This window comes from Wyeomyia smithii, chromosome 3 (assembly GCF_029784165.1).
Source record: "Wyeomyia smithii strain HCP4-BCI-WySm-NY-G18 chromosome 3, ASM2978416v1, whole genome shotgun sequence".
NCBI lineage: Eukaryota > Metazoa > Arthropoda > Insecta > Diptera > Culicidae > Wyeomyia > Wyeomyia smithii.
Window position 1 is genome coordinate 64,455,837 of NC_073696.1, and position 24,894 is coordinate 64,480,730.

Below are 24,894 nucleotides of genomic sequence, written 5' to 3' on the forward strand. Positions count from 1 at the left end.
AAAAGTAGAACGAAACTCCCTTATCTTCGCATACAGCACAATTTCATTACTTTGTCAGCAATGTACATGCTTTTTATTGCCACAAGGTGTTAATGGAGTGAGTTGAACAACGTACACCGCAATTTTTGTTATATCTCTAAAATGTGACAGACCTTTCGAAGCGCTAGCTTTATTGATTCAACTGCGAGTATGTAGTAAAGAATGGATTGCTTGTTTCGAATTCTCGTTGAAACGTTTGTTTCGTTGGCAAAAAAAAAACATTTTATGGCAATTTTTTCGTTTCGTTCAGCTCCAACACAAATATATGTTTCATAATGTTGCTGTTCTTCAAGGAATTTTCAGATATCCTGCTTGCTTTGGCATAGCTTCATTTTCGTTGTAGTTTGTGCGCATAATGCACCAAAACCGTAAGCAACTTTTATTTACCGAACCTAGTTGCAGGATACACATAAAAAGCCCTACTGTGTGATCACATGGCTCCAAAGCAATCGTTATTCGTCCCATAAATTAAACGGGCTAGAGTTGGTAGCCATTACGCTGGCTGAGCCCTGAGTGCTACCGTATCAAGATGTTCTTCCTTTTTCTGACCCAGATATGTGCCAGAGAAAAAAAAACTTTCCAACCGAATCAACCAAGTCCGGCACGGTCCACAGCTGTGGGCGCGGATCTGCAACTTCGACCATTAAGTTTTGGCATGCAAGCGAAAACGAGGCAAAGTATGGCTAGGGCCGTTGCTAGGATATACATATTAAATCGCTTAGTAATAGGGAAAGTGCTACGACCAAGTGATGTTGTTAGCTAATCACTTGAAGAGTCAGGTGTTTGTTATTCTAAAGTGACGTCTTGAGAATTTTAGGTCTGTATAAATAATCCTAAGTGATACGTTGATAAAAATTTTCCAGTAAAGAACTAAAAAAATCATTTCATAGCTATGATAACTATTAAAATTGTTAGAATGTTTAAAAATGTCTTATTTATTAAGTATTCAAGCAGCATCTTTTGTTAGATTCTAAGCTTCTAAGAGATTACATTTAGTAGAGGATGAAAACCACGGAATAATAAATTATCATAAAATGAATGTGCGAAAGAATTCAGCAAACTCAAGTGAACTTCCACTGAGTTTAAAAATTAACGGCAATTTTATCGTTTGCGTCCTCAGTCAATATACAACGAATTTCTTTCATTATTACAGCAATCGATTAAAATATAGCTGTGTGCTCACCAAAATATGGAAAACTGTAATTTTATGACGCCAAGTTTTGAACTATTGATAAATGAAGAGCCTTGCGTCTAAACGCATCTTTCAATTAATCAGAGCTGAAAACAATTAAAAATCAAAATATTAGGCGAAATTCTACCAATCACCATTTTTCTTTCTTGTGCATCTTCTTTCACCGCGCACATCCAGCAAGTGCGAGGTCTACTACGAAATCGATAAAGTCCCAGAATTGTCTAATTATGTCTCAGCTGTGTCTCAAAACTCTTTCAAAATGTCTTACCAATATTTTAAAAACGTCACACAAAATGTGGCAAAACCGTCTCAATGATGTTTCAATAATGTGTTAAAAATGTCTCAGAAATGTTACAGAAATTTCTAAAATTCCAAAGAAATGTCTCAAAATAATCACAAAACGATCTGGATGATGTTGCAAACAATCTCAAAAATGTCCCAAAGTCGCTAAACCTCTAAAAACTGTCCCAAAATGGTCGCCAAAATATCCTAGAAACAAGATCGTCTAATAATATTCTAAGCCACCTTAATAAAGTAATAAAAAAAGTCTAATAATATTTCAGATATTGCTTAAAACTGTTTCAAAATGTCTCACAAATACGTCACAAAAAATGAGAGGCAAAATGTCTCATAAACGTCTCTGATGAGCCCTATTACGACAAGACGACGAAAACGAGGGAAGCTTGGCTGGTGACAGCTTAGTCACGAAAGAGTCTAACAGTTTCGGTGACGAGCAACTCGTCTGAAATCCAGCCGACTCGCCATCTGTAATACCGAAATTGATCAGACGAGTGACTCGCCCTCTGTAATAGGCCCCGATGGTTCAAAAATCTCAAAAAACGTGGCCAAAAAGTCTCAGAACTGTCTCAAAAATAGTTTACAATGTCTCACGAATATTTTAAAAGTCACACAAAATTTGGAAATTGTGTTAAAAATGTCCCAAAAATGACTTTTGTATTGAAATGGGTGCCTACGTCACTTTGTTTTTTTTTTTATTTTTATTTTATACAACGTACGAATAAGTAACAACGAAAAGAAAGATACCAAAAGATAGGTCTTCGAACAATGAACAAATTGGCATGAAAAACCCATATTCGGAAAAATGGCCTTTACGTAACTTTGTCATCTTACGGCAGCAAAGGCCTCCTCACGGCCTTATGTTCGATACCGATGATATCAATGTCGTCCGTAAAACCAAGAAGCATGTAAGACTTCGTGATGATCGTAACGTTTCTTCACACGTTTGCCCTTCGTACCGCAACTTCAAAGGCGATTTTGAATAGTGAGTTGGAGAGTGATTTCCCTGCTTCCGTCCATCTAGCGTTACGAAAACGACTGAAGTCTCCCCAGCTATCCATACGCATGATTTCGATCCCTCCATCGTCATACGACTTAGCTAAATTAGTTTCGTCAGAAAATCATGTTCCAGCAACTCGTTTCTTTCCATTGAGTCGTATGCCGTCTTAAATTCGCCTTAAACAAACAGATGGTTAGTATGCATGTTCTACTCCAGTAACTTATTGAGGATCTGTCGCAAAGTGAAAGTTTGATCTGTCGTGGAACGCTACATCGAAAACCAGTCCGGCATTTGCCTACGAAGGATTTCGTTAATGATTTCAATCTGTAGAACAGGATACCGGAGAGTACTTTGTATGCGGAGTTGAGCAACGTAATGCCTCGCTGGTTGCAACAGTCCAGTCGATGGCCCTTCCTGTTGATTGGGCATATGAGGCCTTCGAACCAGTAGTTCTTCCACCCAAATCCTTAGTATGATCTGGCGGATCGCAGACAGGCTTTCCGCTTCTAGAACCTAGGCCGGAATACCATTCTTTCCAGCGGCCTTGCCGTTTTCAGCCCACTAACCGCCCTTTTGTGTTGGCCCTCCTGTGTTGGTGATTTCACAACCTGTTCGCCGCTCAAAATTCTCATCCTATCCTGTTCTACCGGAAGTACAATTCTGAATAGTCACGTATAAAAGCTAGCATGCAGGAATTTAATCTCTCATTGTCTATACGATCGCTGTTGCAAGAGGAAGATTTATTGGTAACTGAAATCACAGCAGCCGGCGATTTCAAATATCTTACAGCTTGCCATAGCGGACGGACTAACAGAGGAAACCGGCAGACTGCGCACTCGTCGTTGTAGTTCACCATTCACAGTGCTAGATTTTGGATCTCCCGTCTGTGTGATAAGCACCGTCATACATCCATGTCACCAGCTTTGTCAAAAAATACAACAAACGGTCCTTTATAGAACAATTACGTATTTTCAATTGAGCTGGTAGAAATGAGTTGTCCACACCTCAGTACTACGGTACTTGTGAGTCTACTATCATGAAACGGGTTGCTATTTACTAAAATTTGCTTCAAATTTTGAAATAATCACTATGCACTTTACATTACACTTTTAAACTACTTTACTTTATAATTCTATCACTTTCACTTTTCACGATACGCAAATACGTATTTCAACGCTTACTTATCGCCTTTATCAGTGCTTAGATGGGCTGTGGAGAAAATACTGAAACTTTTATACCAAAATAGGTGAACGTCCCCAAATTTAAGTCTGAAAACGTAAACAACTGGAGTTAGGTAAGGTAACGTGTGGTCTGGTGATCCTTGCCTTGTCGGGGAACTTTTGGTAGACATATAAAAAGTCATACGAAGTGAATACCGTGATCTCTGTTAAGGAGGGCAGCTGGCTTTTGATTGGAAATTACAAAACTTTTTGCGACATCTAATTTCCAAGGGGATGTAATGGATCGAACTAAACTAATATTGTCGGCAGTCATAGCGTAATCTTCATGAAAAATTTAGGCTATTTTGGGCCTGAGATGGTGAGTTATTCCTTTTTCCGAGCCTCTTTTAGCCTTTATGAGTTCTGAGGTATGTTCCTTAAATCGAATGTCTAAATTTCTTTTGGTTTGGCCAACAAAAACTTTATCACAATGCACAGTGGACCAATAAGGCAAAAAGTGGAACTTAATTTCATAGCGCCTTACACCTTCATCCTAGCTTAATAAAACCTTCGGAACAATTGTTTGTATGAATGACCCGCACATTCGTGAATTTTTTGACAAAAATTATGAAAAGTTTACTATACTAACAATAAAAAAATTAACTTTTTCGTGTGAAGAGATAGAAGATAGTTTATTCAGCAAAGTTGTAGAAAATTCAAAAATATAAAACTTTGTTGAACAAGTGAAAATTCTATCTTCTTTCGGTACAAAGTTATAAAGTATATTACATGGAACTTACTTGAAAGTTAGTTTTTTTGTACTTAACTTTTGTTAGTTGCATTTTACACGAAAGTATTGTTCGGAGGAATTGTTAGAGCAAACAAAACACACATGTTTGCCAAAGGCCATATATATCCAGGATTTTTCTTTAGAAAGTTATATCATATTTTAGCTTATTCTTTTTGATAACTTCAAGAACGTGAAGATTGAAAAGGGGCAAGTGGAATCATGATGTCAATACTTTTTCTTGAAGTTGAGCTGAAGTACTATAAACTCCTTTAGGTTCCAGGTTCCGGCGAGCATATGTTACAGTTGGTTTTCATATATCAAAAATACTAACATTTTTGTGTTAAGAGATAGAGGAATGGTTAATTCGGCGAAGTTTTAGAATGTGCAAAAATATGAAACTTTGCTGAACAAACTAAACTCCTATCTTCATTGGATACAGAGTCACAGAGTATCTCATGTTAAAGTTACATATAAGTTAGTTTTTTGTACTTAACTTTTGTTAGTTACATTTTACAAGAAAACGTTATACATTTTACAAGAAACGTTAAACGTGTAGATAATATCCATACGAAATTTCCTAAAGGTTTTACGGAGTTGACGTGTAAAATTAACGTCATATCCAGCAACTACTCTTTTTCGATTATCTGCTAGCGGTGATAGTATGGTGAAAGATTTCCTGTGTTGGATCCGTTTCTTTTTATTACAAATAGCTCGGATGGTTCTTCTATTACATAGTGTTCAATGAGTTCGAATACAACTTTTCATCGTTGTGTAGATGCGCATTCTGTGTAATGGTATTATTATCAGCTTCAGCCTCATATATAGACTAGCTGTCGCGCATGGTGTCGATTTGCTGGCATTTTTTGTTTGTTTACCGCGAACGATGTTGCTGCACTGTGGCTGTGGATTCAAATTCTTTCACTAGACGCTCAATTGTTGATCTGAGAAGACGATTATGACGACCATAAATTGGACGTAGGGATCTTAAAATTGAAGGCGAAGTTCGGTAGTAAATTTTAATTGTTTCGACTCATTGTTGGATCGTGTATCTTCCCATTGAGCATTTTTCGCTGAAATCAGGCCACTAGGTGCACAAGGTTTTTCGAATTTGATGTAAATGCACATAGTTGTTTGAAATAGAGAAAAATTGATACTGCCATTTTTGCTTGATGGAGTTTGTTGACCCCTCTGTCACCAAGGGATGGAATAGTTTCTAGAAAAGATGATATTTTATCAATTCTTCATGTTTCTTTTTGAGCTATATCTTTGAAATTCGATGGAACTTATTACAAGTAGCACTTTTCTGTAAAGAGGAATGATGAGGATTTCATTTGAAGTGATCAGAGTTTTGGCCGCCATCTTGGATTATATCATTAAAATACGATTTTGAACCAGCTCGCAACTACCGATTTTCTATCTGGGACATGGATTGGAAAGCTAAGAAAAAATGCTAAAAGATGCAATTTAAAAATTTAGGTAAGCATCAGTTTGAAACTACCAATCGAACCAATATAGCGTCGTTTGCCGTTCCTATCGGTTTACTTTTGTAGCGCTCTTATTGAAAAACCCAACACATTTTTCAAGTGTATCCGAAATTGTTGAATATCCATTATGTTCACCAATTTGGAAAATATATTTCATTTCATTGTACTTTTATTCATGGTTAGAAGTGCTAGGTATTATCCGCTATGCATGCGTGGGTTTTCTAAAGATTTCAAATTCAAAGTGGTTGGAGTGTTTAAGTGAGTAAGCGGTTCAAGAGCCGTTTCGCCCACCCCTACAAAAAAGGAAGGCTGCTGCTTTGTTCAATTTCCAAAGAAAACCAGATGTTTTTATGACCCTTCCCTTAAAAACTTTTTAAGTCCCCCTGTTTTAATATGCAAAAAATATCATCCACATACCTCCACCACCGATCTAGTAAGGAGCCTTTTTCTTTTAGTTTATTTTCTAAATATATATACCATAAAAAGTTCGCATAGGAAAGGTGAAAGGGGACTCCCCATCGGTGCCCCTTTTGATTGTTTGTAAAATTTCCCATAAAGGAAATATAATTGTCTTCCATGCAAAGCAAAGCCTTGGTGCTACATTCCGATTCGGAACTCGACCTTCTGTTTATAATACACAGACTTCGCAGCCAACTGTTAAGTGTACAGGACAATTGCGGGGCTAGCGCTACGATCCTACTGACACTAACAGTCTCTACCGAGTCAAGATTCGAACCTACAACGACTGGCTTGTTAGGCCGCCATCGTACCTCGAGACCAGCTGGGAGGCTTCCATGCAAAGTCGTGTTATTTCAAGTAACTATGTACTTTAGTTTTCCAATAGTTGTCACATGTTGGACTTAAAGCCAATTTTACGAACGAGTTATAGCTGCTTTCACTGCAACACTAGAGAAGAGTATCGTGACATCAAAGAAAACCCTTATGCCATCAGTAATGATAACCCCCGAGGATTTTAAATTTTCAACAAAATCTCCTGTGCTCTTAACAGATTGACTAGGAACTTTGTTCGACATTAATTGAAATTTTTTGACTAATCATTTTGTCAGTTTTTCCGTTGGTGCCCCCACAGCAGTAACGATTTTTCTCATTTCATTACCAAAAACCTGTTATGTACTTATTTTAAGGGAAGGGTTTGCAATATGAAGACTTTTTGAAGCACCACCAGAAGTAGGTTGACGTTCTTCAATAGTTTTTTCAAAATTTTTCACCATGTCGGCAAGAGGTTGCTTACATCTGTTGTCTATAGTTCTTGCCTATATCGGCCATTATTAATTTTCTGCAACATTCGTTCATCGTAATCATTTTTGTTCAAAATTGCAAAAGACAGGCTTATTACGAGATTCTTTAATCGTCTGTAAATCTGAATTATTATTTACATGACATGGACATTTTTTGAAAATATCCAAGAACGCACTTCAATAACCAATCCCTTTTTCAAAGACAATGATAGTCTGTTTAACATTTGGTGTAGAAGAAATAGTAAAAAAGCCTTTGTTAAATAGATTTTGAGCTCCGAATCGGAATATAGTACCAAGGTTTTGCTTTGCATTACACATTTGTAAATGCATATATGTATTCATGTTTCTACTTAAAGCCTTCTTCAGCTCTGCAACTCACCTAAGTAGTAGAAATTATCAATAAACATGCAGAGTTAAAAAAATGTTTTTTGAAATAAAAATTGTACTAATTTATATATGTAATTGCATATCAAAAAGATTTCATGAACACCGTTATAGAGTTAATACTAGATTTGAAAATTTAGGGTTTATTATACTGTCTTGGGAAATATTGAAAAAAATCTAGTTTGGCAATAAAATTTAACTAAAATACATTTTTCTGTGTGCTGATAAAAATATGCTCTACACATGACGATATTCATCTTCAATTATAATTACAGTGCTTTTTCGATTTTATCTCGGTCAAAAAAAAATTTACCGTGAATTTGGCGAAACCGCCCAACGAACAATTTTGTTGTATAATAACTTGTTATGCTTTAGTTCAGCTGAAATCTGCGTAATAGCAGCTTAACAAGCTATAAATCAACAAAATTGTTCGATGGGCGTGAATTTAGCGAAATGATAAAAATTGAATTTTTTGTGTTGGATTCAACTGAAATTTATGATATTTTGAGTAAAATGATGCACTTTCATAGTACGAATGGAATATAAGTTCAAGATACAAATGGATAAACAAGAAAAGGTTAGTTAATGATATTTTTCTCCTTTGAATTTTCGTGGACTTGTTCACGGCTATTATACATGCAATATCAATATGATTTGTACTGCTCATTCTTCAGCGTAGCTAGCAGAGTCTAATGCTTGTTTATGTGAAATTGTGGAACCGCTAGATTTTATAATTTTTAAATACACGCTCTATGAGGACCAAACTGTAGGGCTATTTGAGTTGTTAACAGATCTTCTGTCTCAACTGCTCAAATAATACGTAATTTTTGCTTCAAAGTCAATGTAATACGTATCTCACGGTTAATTTTTCTCAAAATTATGACACAATTTATTTGTAACAGATATGACACAGGGCTGCCTCAGAAAATTTATCAAATAAATTGAGTTCATAAAACTATACACATGTGAGGACACAAGGCACAAGTGAAAATGATGTTTCGTATACATTTTCTGCAACTGGAAGTACATTATTCTTGATTTATAGTTTTTTTCATTAAAAGCGTGATAAAAACGAAAAAAAACCGTGAGAAAATCGAACGTGAATTTGGCGAGTAGTGATAAAAACGACTGTTGATAAAAGCGAAAAAGCACTGTATCTGTCATAATTTGTTTATTGTGCCATTTATCATTCTTGCGTTGTTGGGTGAGTTTTACTCCCCGGTTTTGCCTCGCGCGCACGCATTACCACTGCGCCGAGCAGAGTGCCGTAATAGTCAGTGCCGGGTCCCGCTGGTAAATGTGACCGGAATGATGCCATTAGTGATTCCGAAAGCAAAGCTGAGCTCGCTTATGCTCAACTCATGGACTAGTTCACTGCATTGCGAAATACAATACCTACCCTAATAGATGAAATAACTTTTTTTTTTTTTAGCCAAATTTAAAGCACGTTGATATTGTTCACGCGTTTGATTGGCAGGAAATTCAAAGAAATGAACCATTCATCCGGTGCCATTTGATCCCCTCTTAGTTAGCGCCAGGTGCACGTCTCCTGTTGCAAGTGACTGCGCGCAGCGCTAATCGCATTCGCTTTTTGTGTTGCTTGCGTTAAATCGCGTGGAATAATCCAACTAATTGACGCCTAATGTTTTTTCTCCTCTCTTTTTTTTTTCTTCTAGTTTTACCAACCACACAAGTAGATAGTGTAAAGAAATCATGTGATGAAATAGGAAATAGTAGTAGCGGTAGCCATAGTCATAGCACAACAACCGTATCATCGTCAGCGTCTTCGATGGCGACAGCAACGAGCTCCTCGGCGTCAGTAGCCACTCAACCCACGGTCAGCAGTTCAAAGCCCATGACGAGATCTTCCGCATCGTTGTCACACGCAACGATGTATTCTAACTCGCCAAGGAACACCCTAAGACTGATTCCAGTAGATTTTTCACTGTTCGAGGTAAGTCGAAATCGTTCTTTTATTTAACAACACGATGAAATCGAGTAATCTGGCACAGTTAAAGCTCGGATATTTTACGAAATGCTTTAAGTTTCAAACGGCAAAGCATAACTAACACCATCGATGTTCAGACCTCTCGGTGCCAAAGCCATCAACTTCAAGGCGAATAGAAGGGTCTTTTGATCTCATTAACCGCGGATAATGGATAGTGTAACTATTCATAAGTCTTAGACCACAGCTTGTGGTTACACTTCTACCTTTCTGGTACAGGCACTTGAGCACCTAAAAACGCGGTCATGCGATAGGTTGCACTTAACCGTCAATTGGTCGTGCGACTTTCGCGCTGCTGTAATCGGATTCTGTTTTAAATTTAATCCGGTAGTTAACCAGGTCTAATGGAGCACAACGTTCTCAAACCACGTGGCCATATTTCGGTCAATTTTTATAGTCACCTCGCTTTGCGTGATCATTCGTAATATTTTATTTGACCGCTTTCCTGTTTCAGACATTTTTAAAAATCGAATCGATAGTGTAAACAATCTTACAGTTAAGGAAACTTTTCACTTTGTATAGTATTTTTTATTTTCTTCAAACTTGAGATTACACGTGCTACGAACATATCATTTTCACACCTAAATGAGTCTTTTCCTCGCCACAGGATGACGATTTCATAATCGACACTGTTCCGAACGGTGACATCATCGATGGAAGCACTGGTGGTGGTGGCAGCAGCAGCACTGGCACCAACAGCACCCTGCCAAGATCGAATGGCACCACTGGTAACGGGTATGGCCGGTACAGTACGTTGGCCACCGGAAGCAAACGCCACGGCAACCCTGTGGGCGGATCTTTCGTCACGAATCTCATCAATAATGAGAACAACCAGAACAACATCAACACCGTGCTAAGGCGGACAAGTGAGTAGATTTCTTTTTTTTCCCTATTCTGACTTATTGTGGCTTATCGGAGTTCTCATATGTATCTCGATTTAAACGACATTCGAGCCCGGATGAGAATCCCTAAAGCTCTAAACACAATTTCACTCGCTAATCTATTTTATTCCTCTCTGATCTGCTTACCTTCCGGAAACAATGAACAAACAAACGAAACTATTTCGACTCGACACAGAGAATATCATTACACATGACGAGTACCATAGGTTCTGTGATAAAGCACTTGAAAGTAAATATTCTAGTATCTACCAAATAACTGGCGTGTAGCGTTGAATTATTTAAATTGCACCTCAGTTCTGCAGCATATGTTACGCACGAGTAGTTATGATTTTTAGCACGATTATGGTTTCACGAGCACTAAACAAATCCACAAGCATGTTTGCACGATAAACAGATATTCGAGAGAGTGAAAAACATAACGAAATGAAACTCTATAAATAATATTCTAAAGTAGTACACAAAGTTTTACACTCACTAAATCTAAGATCCGACTCGTCTATTATTTCGTTTTTTTTTCCGAACATCGTCACTAAATTGCTCTTAAGCAATGTTAATCAGTCAGTTAAACTAAAATTGACAGTGTGTAAAAACAAACTGATTAGCGATTAATCATTCGTGTATTGGACATGATTTGCTCTTACTGCCTATTTTGCCATTCAAACTCAAGCCATCCCTCGGGATCAGAAGACCAATGTTTCAAACTCGATGAGTAATCTGAGTTAACGTTTGATACTTAAAATAACCGACGCTCTTTATCGTCTGAAGTTAGCGTCTACGGCGACCGTTGACCAAAATGTTCTCGATCATAACCTATAATTTTGGATGTACTGTATAAAACGTTGCACTCGCCAGTCTCGAATTCTTAAAGCGTTTTGCCAAAAATCGTCCTGGACTGCTCGGTGAAATGTTTTACGAGTTTTCGACAGTATCTTCAATAGTTTTGAATTTTTCATAAATGTTCGTTGAAATATTTTGCTATTGCGAATTTCGCCAAAAATACGTCTGAATCGTCTGAATTTGACATGCTGCCGATAACTCTCGGTCAGAAGTTTTAAAAATATTGCCAATAATCAAATTAGGGGGCATCCATTATTTATGTCATGCAAAATTTGAAAAAAATGACTCCCCGTCTTCCCCCTTGTGGCAACCTGTCACAACTTTAATGCATTCTTTCCTATTTAAGTCACATTTCCGTCACCCAATCCCATTTCCAACTACTTCTTCCAAACAAATGTACCACGGTTCTCTCACAAACCGTTATTAGAAAAAAATGCACCAAAAGGTCTGATTACATCATTCAATTCGTTAGGTCATACTACAACTCTGATCAAAATTTCAAAATCATTATACGATACATTATTGAGTATGGCCAATTTGAGGACGAAACGCTCCTTGTAAAGCACGTTTTTCAACCACCCTTTCACGAAAAAACTTCCAAAACGTTTTTTACACATCTCAGGTATTATATTTTATGATATTTTGAATTGAAAAAAAAATACAGCGGTCTTAACTCGAAAAATCGCGATCGTTTGTGATTAGATTATGAAAAACTAATTTTATGTACCCTGTGTCTTGAGCAAGTTCGTTTCATAAATTAAAATCCTACTTTTGACGTCTTTTGGTTGTTTTTTTTTTTTTTCAATTTTCAATATACCAGATTGCTTTCTTCAGCAGAATTATAGTAAAAATTAAAAGGAAAAAGTTTGAATACTGTGATCTTTTGTCTGTACATTGAACACAACAAAAACAGACAACCGAGGAAGTTTCCTGATGGAACGTACCGGACTGTGAGGAATCTTTGATCACGTTTAGCGTACGCGCAAATCGCGAAACTACACTTTCCGGGTTCCGCTGGTTAGGACCATCCTGTAAAGATATTTTGATGCGATAAACCAGGGCCAAAAGACATCCTATTACCCTGGATTACCCCTTAGGTGTATTTAGGACAAGCAGCAAAATCGGAATACTTTCTTTGGCGTTTATTTTCTCGAACTTCCTATGACTTTTAATCATTCCGATCTTCTGATACTGCACTTGAAAGTAAAGGTCACGTAAAACACTGTCAACAAAAATGAGTACTTAGTTACACAAATTAACCCAATACTAAAATATAAAAATTTTCGCTTTTTGCCTGCCGCACCCTGTATATGCGTGACGTACTCTATAGATGCTGGCAAACTGCTTCCTACTGACAAATTTATCTGTACTGGAAACTACAAAAATCATTTTAATCTATTCTGCTTCCGAAAAAAATGTACTAACCTATACCATTGAAACATCATTATTTATTTAGAGAATCTTTAGAGCAAGATCATGCAAAATAATCTGGAAATAACTAAAAATTTATTTGAAGATTTTGGATTTGACATATGAAAAAAAACCGTGTTAAACATGTCAGAAATGTTTGAATTTACCAGTTTGAATTCAAAGACGCATTTCAAGTCTTTGAAATCATCAACGTTTGCATACTCTATGACGGGGAAAATGCTGCTTGGCAGCTCATGTCATATTCTTCCTCTACTCCGTATGCAGACAACGAGCGAACATACGCTCACCGGATGAATTGGAAATTGAAGAAACTTGTAACATATGCAACATATGCGACGGTGTGTGATTTTTTTTTTACTTGAGATGGAAAGGGAGCAGTTTTCGACAGAAAAAAATCTTGCATGTGGTTGAAACGACCATAATTAGATAGTCGTACTCCCGTAACACGTGCTAAATATATGACAGTATGTGTTGTTACTTGACTGGGGAAGAATTTTATTGCCTTTTAAGTAATAGGTTTGTTACCTAAAAGGCAATTTTGCGCTATTGCTTCTAAAGTAATAAGGAAAAGTTTTGCGTGTACGGAGACTGTTTATGACTCATGATGCTGCAAGAATGCAGAGCTGCGCCGGAGGAAGGCCGGAACCCTCAGCCGGCGAAGGTGCACATACTGCAGAGTCCAACGAACCGTACGTTCATTGATAATTTACCATGAAGAGAAATTAGCTTCTTAGCACCCCAAAATCATTTTTTCTTCGCATAAGCCCCAAAATCATTTGATTGTGAGGTAGTTCAAAAACTTTCCTGTACTCACGCATTGTACTCTAGCATTTCTTCTTACTGTTTATTTTTCGATTGCGGCCAATACAGCTATTGAAAACGGCAAACAAATGTTTCGTCTTCTCTTTCATTCTGTCGTCTTCTCTAAGAGCCTTTAGATTTATTAGTACGAATCATATTAGTTACTCTAAGTAACTGATGAGTAGTCGAATACCCGTGGCGAAATCCAAACTGCTCATTTGCAAAAATTGAATTTTTATTGATCATTCTATTAAGAATCATTCTTTCAAAAAGTTTGCTTATAGAAAAGAGTAAACTAATTGGACGATAACTTGTTGCTTCAGCTGGATTTTTTTCAGGTTAAAAAATTTGAGTGACTTTGGCATTTTTCCATTTTGAGGGAAAATATGCTAATTCGAAGCATCTGTTAAAAATTCTCACCGAGAAATTCAAAGAGCTTTCGGGAAGTCTTTTGAGGAGGATATAAAAAATCCCATCATCTCCTGGTGCTTTCATGTTTTTAAAATTCTTGATAATAGTTCGTATTTCATTCAAGTTTGTTTCTAGTACCTCTTCAGGAAGAAACTATTGAGTGGTGATCTGATCATACTTTTGTGATACTTCATTTTCAACAGGACTCATTACGTTCAAATTGTAATTATGAACACCCTCGAACTGCTGAGCAAGTTTTCGAGCTTTTTGTTCATTCGTAAGAAATATGTGGTCACCATCTTTGAGGACTGGAATGGGCTTTGAAGGTTTCTTAAGAACCTTCGAAAGCTTCCAGAAAGGTTTGGAATATGGTTTTAGTTGTTCAACTTCTCTCATGAAATTTTCATTTCGCAAGAAAGTGAATCTATGTTTGATTTTCGTTTGTAAATCTTTGAAAATAACTTTCAAAGCAGGATCACGAGTTCTTTGATATTGACGTTTCCGTATGTTCTGTAAACGTATAAGAAGTTGAAGCTCATTGTCAATTATTGGTGTATTAAATTTCACTCTAGCCTTAGGAACTGATAAGTTTCGGGCATTGAGTATTAAACTGCACAAATCATCCAGTGCTCCGTCAATGTCAGCACTGTTTTGTAGAACAATATCACAATTCAAGCTTTCTTCGATCGTGGTACGATATCGATCCCAGTTGGCCTTGTGATAATTAAACACAGACCTAGTGGAATTTAAAATAGTTTCACGGGATTCATTGGGATTATTTACATTCATTGCTGAATTTCTATTTCATAACAATATTAGTTGTAAATTTTATACCTTCTTGAACAGCCTCGTACATCGAGTTACAGTTCAACAAAGCGCACAACATTAGCTGTAGCATGGATTGTTGTAGGTAGTCAATCTTCTCGGGAGTTTGAGTATCTAAATCAATACTGGCTGACTTTTCAGCACCAAACACGAAAGGCTTGTTGCTGTCTGAATTCGAAATTTTACCTAGATGGACACTAGCATATGAAATGCTTGGTGGTGCCTGAACAGGATTATTTGTTTTCAATTTGATGTTTTCTGAATTTGAAATATTACCTACAGACACATTAGCTACAGGAAAGGCTGATGTTGGCTGAACAGTATTGAAAGTTTTTTGACTACCTACTTGAATATTATTGTTGTTTTCATTAATCGTTTCGTACTGTATTTCTCTACTACGACGCTTACAGTTCCTAACAGTAAATAGCACCACGTGTCTTAATAGTAGACTCATGAATTCTATAGTACTGACATGTGGAAAACTCAGTTTTACTTCAATCAAAAACATGTGATCGTCTTTAAAAGGACAGTTGATTTCAACTTTCACAAAGCTAGAGATCTGTAAAGTTTTCACAAAGCTAGATATCCATCCAGATAGATAGTTTGTGTAATGTCCACGCTCCATACAAAAGTTTTAGAATTTGGGGGGAATAGGGGCATAATGAGCACCCTAACTTAGTAGCTGATTTAAGCATGGAAAACGACAAAAATTTTAAGCTGTCTGCAGTGCAAAACTTGCATTAACTATCTATGACTATCTATGAATGAAATGTGGTCCCCGTGGTTCTGTGAATAGCGATGTCTGTCGGCTAGCTCTCCCACACGGGGTATCGGGTTCGATTCCCGATCGAGTCGAGGATCTTTTCGAGCTGGAAATTTTCTCGACTCAGCACTGGGGCACGGTGTATCGTTGTACTTATCCTACACATGCAAAATGTGCCAAAAACAATATCGATAACGAATTCTCTCAACTAATCTAGTTGATCGAGACCGCTATTAGCCCCAAGGCTAAGCGTGCGATATTGTTTTTTTTTTATCTATGATTGAAGGTACACTATTCACAAATTGAAAAGTTTATCGTATAATGGTGAAAAACACAAATTAAATTCATGCATCAACAACTAGCAATCAGTCGATGTGTGGGACACAATGAGCACCCCACTGGGGCATAATGAGCACCCACGGGGTATAATGAGCACTCTTATAGAACATATCTTGAAACTGTGTAGAAGTACAACTAATGGCCCAACGTTTGTCGCGGGATGCCGTGATACTTGGCGGCTTGTTTCGTGAATGTCCCGTCGCGCCAATTCTGCCTGCAGTCCCTTTTTTCTGACCGATTCGGTCTCGAAGATTTTCTAATATATGTTCGCAACATCACTGTAAACAAACACTGATTATGCAAACAGACAAACTCACAAGCCTACTAAGATGAATTTCAGGTAAGTTTATGTGACAAGGTGTGCTTACTTCACTCCACCTAAAGGTGACCATTTCGCCCCTATCGAATTAGTTAAAGTTAACATGAGGTTTTAATATTAATTATAGCTTAAAATCAAAACTTCAATAATGGTGAAATTTGGGGTACGACCCGTACGTCATATTGATGTGTCTACATACTTGATTGAGCCATTTAAACGACCAATAATAATAATTTTTCCAACATCCGGGAAACAAGTTGATTTTTTCAATTTATTTCCATATTTAAAACAGACAAACCACTTTTGTTCTACATAAAGAGTTACTGTAGTTACTACGGAAAAGTTCGACATACCATATTGTATTAGAAAATGCGTAGTTTCGCATAAAAAAGGGGTGCCCATTTCGCCCCGTGTGCTCATTATGCCCCTAATCCCCCTATATGAGCAGTTGTCCACGGGGAGGGGGTCAAAATCGTTGAAAATCCGTGGATGTGGATGGCCCCTAAGACGTTGAAGGTAGATCCAAAATTAAATCACCGCCTGCTGCCCTGCAACTTGTCACAGCTCTGCTTGCTGCTGGTCGAACCAGTTCCCAGTGAATTTATCTCACTCAGTATCCGGATAGACAAACAAGACTAAATTTCTGGAAGCTAGCTTTCATACGAGACTACTGAGAGTCATACTTCCGGTGGGTTTGTCGTTTTGCACTCGAGTGAGTAAAACAATAACAGCAACAACAACATATCGTTTACAAAATCAAATCGTATGTATACTTAAATGTGTCGACTGTGCTGGGGAAGAAAGGTTTAATTGAATTCAGACTGACACTAAGAGTTTTGCCTGATAATTGGCTTCGTTTCAACTGTAATTGGTCGAAATATGCATTTAACAAGGCTTTACATTTTTCAATAGTACAGTAGTCAGCGTGACCTAATCACTATTTTCCGCATTTCGGTGGAAGCATGGCTATTTTTCCAATATTGCTGTAAGAATGAAAGAAATCCATAAGAAAGCATTTGAAAGTAGACAATTCTCGTGACGCTCTCGATGTTTTCGGTTTGACAATTTGCACTCTGTAAGATGGAATTCTACGTCGAAGAGAGTTGATATTTTTCATTTTTTCCAATCTTTTGACGGGTCAAGATCGAGAATCGGCCAAAAAATCGAAGAAATGAGGAGCATTTCATCTTAGTGGGTACCCGGGTACCTTGCTGAGTACTTACGTGTGTTAAAATTGCCGAGTACATAACGGTTAAGAAGATGGAGGTGGCGAACCGAGGTTTCAAACAAAACATGTCGGCAAAGCAGCGGCCCCGAAAGCTGTATACGAATCTGCTCACAAAGTACGACTTCGTCGTCATGGATGATGAACATATGTGAAGGCGGATTTCAAGCAGCTTCCGGGACAGGAGTTTTATACCGCATCAGGAAAAGAGTGGTCTACCTGGCGTTCGGTGAGGTCGAATGAAAAAAAAAACGTTAAAAATAGGCGAATGTAAATATTTCCATGAATGCTTCGATATATTGAGTAGAAAGGTATAAAGGCTTGTTCAGACTACGTCGCATATTACCTGATATCGCCAGATGATACCGGATATCATTTCGTGTGTTCACACAACAGTGAGATGATATGGTTTGACATTTGCTTTGGTAATTGAAAAGAGAAGAAAACAAAAACAGGTCAAAGCAAAAACAAGACAACAAGAGCAATGCAATTAGGATAGAGATGTCAGCTAGTTGGCTCGCACCAACGCGACCTCTTAGATACAATTGTCAAAATGTGCGGGATGACATAAGCAAAAATATTTCCTTATTTCTTTTCCGCATGCAACGCGGGTTGCCTCAAATGCCTTTTGACCGTGTTTGTGATATGGGCTGTAGTCTGAACGGGGTATAAGGGTCTGTACCCAAGTGCACAAACGCAAGCCTGACTTAAGACTGCCGAAGGTTTAATTGTCTATGTGTCTCATATAAATATAATAATTTCAACTCTTTCTTACATTCGCAATAATAAAAAAATGAATTTTCGTGTTTTTATTCATGGATGTTTAAAGTAAGATATAGTGTTACGATATTTTGGCTATACAAGATGTATTATGCATGTCGTGGATGCAAATATAGTGTGTATTACGCTGTTGGCATGTGTTCCTCGACATGCAAAATACATCTTCAAATGTACCTCAATCAAAAGCCAATACACCCAAAATCATTACTTTACTCTGAACATCTGAAAAAAAATATAAAAATGCGTTGTTTTCGAACTTGCAGAGTAGGGTTCCCTCTTAAACCTTTAGCCATTACAACCGCATAATGCCAACTACTAAGACACACACTGTGAAGGTACTTTTCTTCACCCATTCGGCGTACACAACTTGTTACGAAAACAGTACATAGTGTCAGCAGAAAGACATCAATTGCCATCATTTGCATAATACAATACGGGGATTTACGAAAGGGTTTCGCCAAATATTTTACGATATCAATTGGCTGTATACTGCCGTGAAACGCATATCAGTCCCATCTGAATTTTCGTCGATTTTGAGTTATGATCACCAGAGGTTAGATTTGGCAATGCTTTACAAAATAAATGTGGAAAATAATATAGTTTGTCCGGAAAAAATTTCAAAAAATATCAGGTCAGTTTGTCCCATCTTAAAAGTAAACGCATACCAGTCCCACAATGAATATTATAAACAATAACGCCTTTATTCAAAGTTCAAATGTTTTTCTTTATAACATTCAATTCTTCTTTTTTAGTGTTGAGTAAAACCACACGAAAAAATAAATAAAAAGTCATCAAAAAGAGCCAGATCAAAACTGAGACAATCTTCAACAGAGCTGCGTAACAAGCATGGATCAGGTCTGACGAGGATATTTTGCACGAAGTTAAACAATATTTGCACACTTTCAAAATGATTCTCATCCAGCAAAATTAACAAGTTTGATAACTATAAACAGCAACAAACTGATTCGTTCTTAGTGGTCATAAAAACTGGGATTGTAAGCCGATTATTTTACACGCTATCATGCAAAATAATCGCATATCAGTCCCACTATAATTTATTCCATTGTAATTGTTATAAATTGACTTTTTATGAAACGAAAGTAACAAAAACATCAAAATCCAACAATCTGTGAAGAAAAAACATTTTTATTCCAAGCGCATCGTTTATTATTGAATTAAACATTCAAGTTCTTTTATCGCAGTTTTCTCCTTTCGATGATTTCGCAGATGGGACTGATATGCATTTCACGACAGTATATAGCTCAGCAGCGAAATCTTTACATTGGCAGATCGTTAGAGATTAAATCAGGGTCATTCTGGATATTTGTTATTTGACAGAACGAGATCTGCTCAGCATAATACTGCGATGAATCGCATCTTTACGTATACTGGTTTTCAAAATACCAAAGAATCAACCTGTCTCATTCACGACAATTTGCTAATAATACTTCCTTTTGCTTAGGGGCCATCCACATACCACGTGGACAGCTTTGGGGGGGGGGGGGTTGTTTAATAATGTCCACGGTCCATACAATTTTTTTAAAATTTATACGGGCAGTTGTCCACGGAGGGGGAGGGGGGGGGTCAAAATCGCTAAAAATCTGTCCACGTGGTATGTGGATGGCCCCTTAATGATGTAGAGATATAGCACCCCACAAGCTTTGGACAGCTAATAATATTATACGCATATATTATTTTTTAGGACAGGTAAATCATATATTTGTCAACAACTTCAAATGTATATTTTATTCTATTATATATATACAATTCCATGGCAACAAATAACAGAGTTAGACTGATAAAATTCGATTGAACAAAACACATCAGTACACTCACGACGGTCACCATTTCTCTATTATTTGTTAAAACGCTTAGATTTCGAATATATTTTGTTATCGGTGTAAGCTACGAATTTGAAATTTAACTGCATTACATGACATGCTTTTCACTTTTTTTTTGTTAAACATTGCACCTCAATTTTGGGTTTGAAGTGTTTGTTTCCTTTTAACGAGTTCCAACTCATGTACCAATAACAATGCTAAAACCTCCATTTTCACAGCGTACGATTTGGCGACGCAGTGCGAATCCCGCCGGGCTTCCATGAGACGGCACACCATTATCGGCTGCAACCAAAACTACAAACTGGACCCGATGAGTAGTCAATCGGTACCACCCTCCAGGCCCGGATCCCGACAGTCCGACCACGGACAAAACCAATCCCAGACACAATCACAGCAGCAACGACAGCGCCCTACCGCCAATGGAACCAGCCGGCTTGCCAAGGAACTTGTCAGTAGCAGCAACATGTCCTCGCTGGACACTTGGACCAAAAGTTCACTGGACGAAAACCAGTGGAAGGATACATTCAACCTGAACGACCGGCTCTCGCTAACCCTGGAGGAAATCGTGCACATTCGTTCGGTTATGACCAAGGCCGAACTAGAGGGACTGCCGGTCGATGTGCACATTAAGGAGGACGTCGAAAAGCGCAAAGTTTGCTTTCTGTGTTTACGCACACGATTCACCCTATTTGCGCGGGGCATCCTCTGCAAGCTCTGCCAGCGGACGGTTTGCAACAAATGCAATCAGAAGGTAGTGTTTTGATTTCAATTGTTTCGATTTTTAATTGGCTTGATGCTGCAAATGTTTTTGTTTCGTTTTAGATGCGAATACCAACGGAACACTTTCGGAACGTTCCTGTGGTTCTCCTTTCGCCTTCGTTGATGAGCAGTCCGTGCACTTCGAACACCCCGTCACCGAGTCACCATGCCCATGGGGGATCCGGACCGCACAGTATGGTTGACGAATCTTTCCCGCGGTCACTGATGGAACGGCTTCTGCGACCCGAGTTAGACCGGAAGGTAAAAACTGCTGTTTCAGTGTTCATCAGGCGATTACACTTTTAATTTTCCTATATTTCAGACTCGCAATACAGTTGGCAGCGCTCCATCATCACCAAAGAATCAACGTTCAACTTCCAGCACGCCCGGCTCTAGCCTGCAGGGAGAGCCTCTCTCGCTTCCCAGTACTGCGAATACAAACGGTGCCAAAGATAGTACAACAACCAGCGGTCATCATTTGGCTAGTGGTGCTACCAATCAGAAAAGTTCGATTATGTCCCGCAGTATGGAAGGACCGCACAGTTTACCTCCGCAGAGCCCTGCTCGGCCGCACTCCAACAACAGCACCTTGGATCGAAGGTATTGCATTGCAACGCTATCCTACCATTTCGGCTCAATTGTTCGAATCTAACATACCAATAGTATTTCCAGAAATCGATTCACCAAAGCGTTCACTCTCTCAGCGGCAGCCCCCGGTGCAGGTGGACCGAACTCCGCTCTCGATCCCCAGAAGGAGCGACTGACCGGCGAATTGATGGCCGTTTGTAACGACTGTCGCAGCCTAGTGCTGGAGATCATCCGATCGTCTCGACAAACACGGTCCTCTGCCCAGAACCAAGCGCTGCGCAATCTAACACTGGACTTGTCGCCCGTCTACAAGCGCTAAGGTGTACAAGCAGCTCCGGAATCACATATCTGTGTCTGTATAATTATGTCTTTTGGTGTACAACTTTGAGTGCAAGTTGCGCACCTTCGAGCAACTTCTTCTTCGAACCGAGTGCTATTCTTCGTGTAGCATTTCCAACATTTTCCATTTCCAACCTTGAGGAAAATCAAATTTGAAACCCCAAATCCCTAGCAGGGTCGTAACTGAACGCGATTGAATTCTATTTAATTTATTTATTGCTTAATTTATCTAACGATCTCTGTACTCCTTGTTGTGCGAATAGCACGATCGCCGAGCACTATTAATTTGGGGTGCGATTCGTTGTTTCACGCAGTCGAACATGCGCTTTCGCAAGCCTAGCAACAAACTAGAGACGGAAAGATCTCTTAGAATTATTACTTTTTAGGCCGCTTTTTTCCCGCTATTTAGAAGATCCAAACACGGTTGAAGTAAACTATTGATTTTTTAGGTGTAACTATTTTTCGATAATTTCGCGTTGATTTGAATTTGATTTTTCGCAATCTTGGTTATATTTTTTTCACGTTCCTGCCATCAGGCGCACCCGCGGTTAGGCAGCTAGCCCCCGCTGAGGCACTTTTTCGTAGCAGAAAGTTAATTGATTGAAGCAAAATTAGTGTACGCACGTAACAGGCTTTAAAGTAAAGTTATAAATGTTTTAGTGTACTGTTGTTGCGGTACCGCGGGGCTCCGAACGGAGATGACTGCTAGCGGACAGGCAAAATCAATTGTAGAAAAAAACGTATATTAATTATAAATAGCCGTGACTTGTTGGAGTAATAAAAGGAGAGAGCTATTCTGTTGTAGCGGTGGAGTTGTTTCTTCGCAAAACAAGTCACGAGGACTTGTGTGTGCTAGCCGCCTTGTTCAGAAACTAAAGTACTAAACTGGACCACTTACTGAAGCAGTTTTTATTCCTAACGTATATTGGTAAAACCCAGCTGCATAAAATTGTATGTGTTCTTGTGTAGAAGTATCATTTGATTGATGAAAAAATAGTTAATTCACACGAAAACTCATGTTAAAATTGACGCATAATATTCCAATACTATTAGCGAAGCCGTAGTCATAGGAGGAATTCCACGCAAACTCGTCTGTGCAGTTGTTAACGGCCTCTCGGATTTTAATGAAAGTTTGTGAACGTGAATAATAGTTTAATTTGATTTCAAAATCGAATATTCAATTAATTTGTATTTCTTTTATAAATCAATTTGAAAGTTGTAGCTCAGAAAATCATTCCCTGTAAAAGGGTATGGATGGCTTTCGAGGTATTATGTGGACTTTTCATAGGATTTTTTTCGTTCTTTGACCAAAAATTTGTTAGTGCTGCAGCTTTTGGGCAGAATTTTTTGTATAAACAATTTTAATTGAGATTGAGTTTCACTGTAATCTGATAGGGTGCTTTTAATAACTGAATGGAATTGCGTGAAATCCCTTATAAGAAACATACATGATCATAGAAAATTTTAAAAGCTTTGGATTCCGATTGGTCTCTTTTTTACTATTCTATTCTGTAGTTAAGCTTCTTGTTGACTACAAGGGCGAAAATTTTTTCATTAATCTTTGCTCATTTGGAGCAGACACTTGTAAACTTGTTCAACATCTATAATCAAGTAAAAATTTCATCCAATGATTGTATGGAATGTTTCGAAATGGCTCTAATATTGCATGCTTTCCTCATTTCATCCTACCATATGTAGACCAAGCACTGTAAAAACAACATACTGTACAAGCCGTTACTGAATATCAATGTTAATTGACTTCAAAATGATAGACAAAAAAGGGGAACCAAAATCGGTGCAATGCATTAGCGAAATATCAACGACAGTTGCAACAGGTGCTCGTGAACCTCCCATCAAACTGTTAAATCATATACCAAGTAGAAAAAATAGCATATCTAAATTAGAGGCAAAATAAAAAAGGGAGTTCTTCGCAAGCTAGGAAAAAGGCAGTCACCGCAAATTCACAGTATTTTTCCCCAAACATTTACACCCATAGACAGATGAAGATCCCTTAAAAGAAAAGAATCTAGAAAAAGTATGCGATTATCACAACCGTACGCATAGTGTGAGTATACAATGACGCACAGCAATTGTATTCTGAGCATAAAGAAAATGTTTATAGGTATAGATTATAAGACAGTGGATTATGTTAGTATACTTTTTCTAGGCACTTTTTCTTTTCTTTATGTGCTTATTTGTACAGAGGCTAAGACTAAGGTACCTCCATTGAAAGAAAAACAACACATTGTTGAATCACAACTTACACGGACTGCAATGGTGTATTTTTCGTCTTACGCAAGCATCCCTTCGATGTAAACTATGCTTCGTGGAACGGAAAATAACGCCGTACTTTCTTCAGCTCTTTCTACTAACCCATTTCCACATTTTCCGTTTACAAACGGATAAGTAACATAAAAAGGATACTCATAGACTTTAACAGCTTCACATTTACGTCACGGCACGGTAGAATGGTATCGTTCTGTTGCGAGCAACTGCAACCTGTTATTAGTTGCGTTTTTCTGTTGTTGTAAATAATTTTCCAATAAATCCAAATAGCAACCGCTTGAAAAAATAACCCTATCGGAAACTACAAATTTATGATTACTTTTACACAAGTAAGTACTAGTTTTTTTTTTCGTATTTGACCAGTGCGGTTCAGTTATAAAACAAAACAGTAAATAGTAATAGCGGAATGATTAAGGCAAAACAGTAATTAAGTTGATATCTTAATCGTAACCCTATGGCTACATTGAACAGAACCGTTGATAGTTATTGCAGTTTTAACTAGAATTATACATATATCAAAGAGCTGTTGAAATGAGAAAAATATAATATGAATAATAATAGGGTGGACTATTTTCTAAGCTTCGAAAAGCCCTTTGCAATGGTTGGCTTATGCTATTCTTTCAGCTCCAAGGGTAATATATGCAGAACAAATAAAATGATATCAAATTTTTTGACATTATTCCAACATCCGATTGTAAAGCGTATGCAAATAAGAAATATTCTTCAAAAGGTTCTCAGAACACCCATCTAGAATTTTATTTGCTTCATCTTTAACTAATTAGTGCTTTACAATGTCAACCTTTCGAATTTCTCTAGTTCAATCCCTTCAACTCGAAAT

General features: G+C 37.8%; 1 protein-coding gene across 5 annotated transcripts in view; it reads left to right on the forward strand.

Annotated features, from left to right (window-relative positions):
* The window catches only part of LOC129732956 (protein spire), a 308,435-nt gene extending 283,821 nt beyond the window's left edge, over positions 1 to 24,614 (forward strand). For 3 of the 5 annotated variants that reach the window (XM_055694434.1, XM_055694439.1, XM_055694436.1), the window contains 7 exons: positions 9,282 to 9,559; positions 10,218 to 10,476; positions 10,688 to 10,741; positions 20,303 to 20,835; positions 20,907 to 21,104; positions 21,166 to 21,443; positions 21,507 to 24,614. In XM_055694434.1, the coding sequence (XP_055550409.1) occupies positions 9,282 to 9,559; positions 10,218 to 10,476; positions 10,688 to 10,741; positions 20,303 to 20,835; positions 20,907 to 21,104; positions 21,166 to 21,443; positions 21,507 to 21,750 (1,844 nt within the window). In that variant the 3' untranslated portion in view covers positions 21,751 to 24,614. The remainder of the gene's footprint in view (positions 1 to 9,281; positions 9,560 to 10,217; positions 10,477 to 10,687; positions 10,742 to 20,302; positions 20,836 to 20,906; positions 21,105 to 21,165; positions 21,444 to 21,506) is intronic. The other 2 variants (XM_055694435.1, XM_055694437.1) reach the window with 2 other exon arrangements.
* The last annotated feature ends 280 nt before the right edge of the window (positions 24,615 to 24,894 follow it).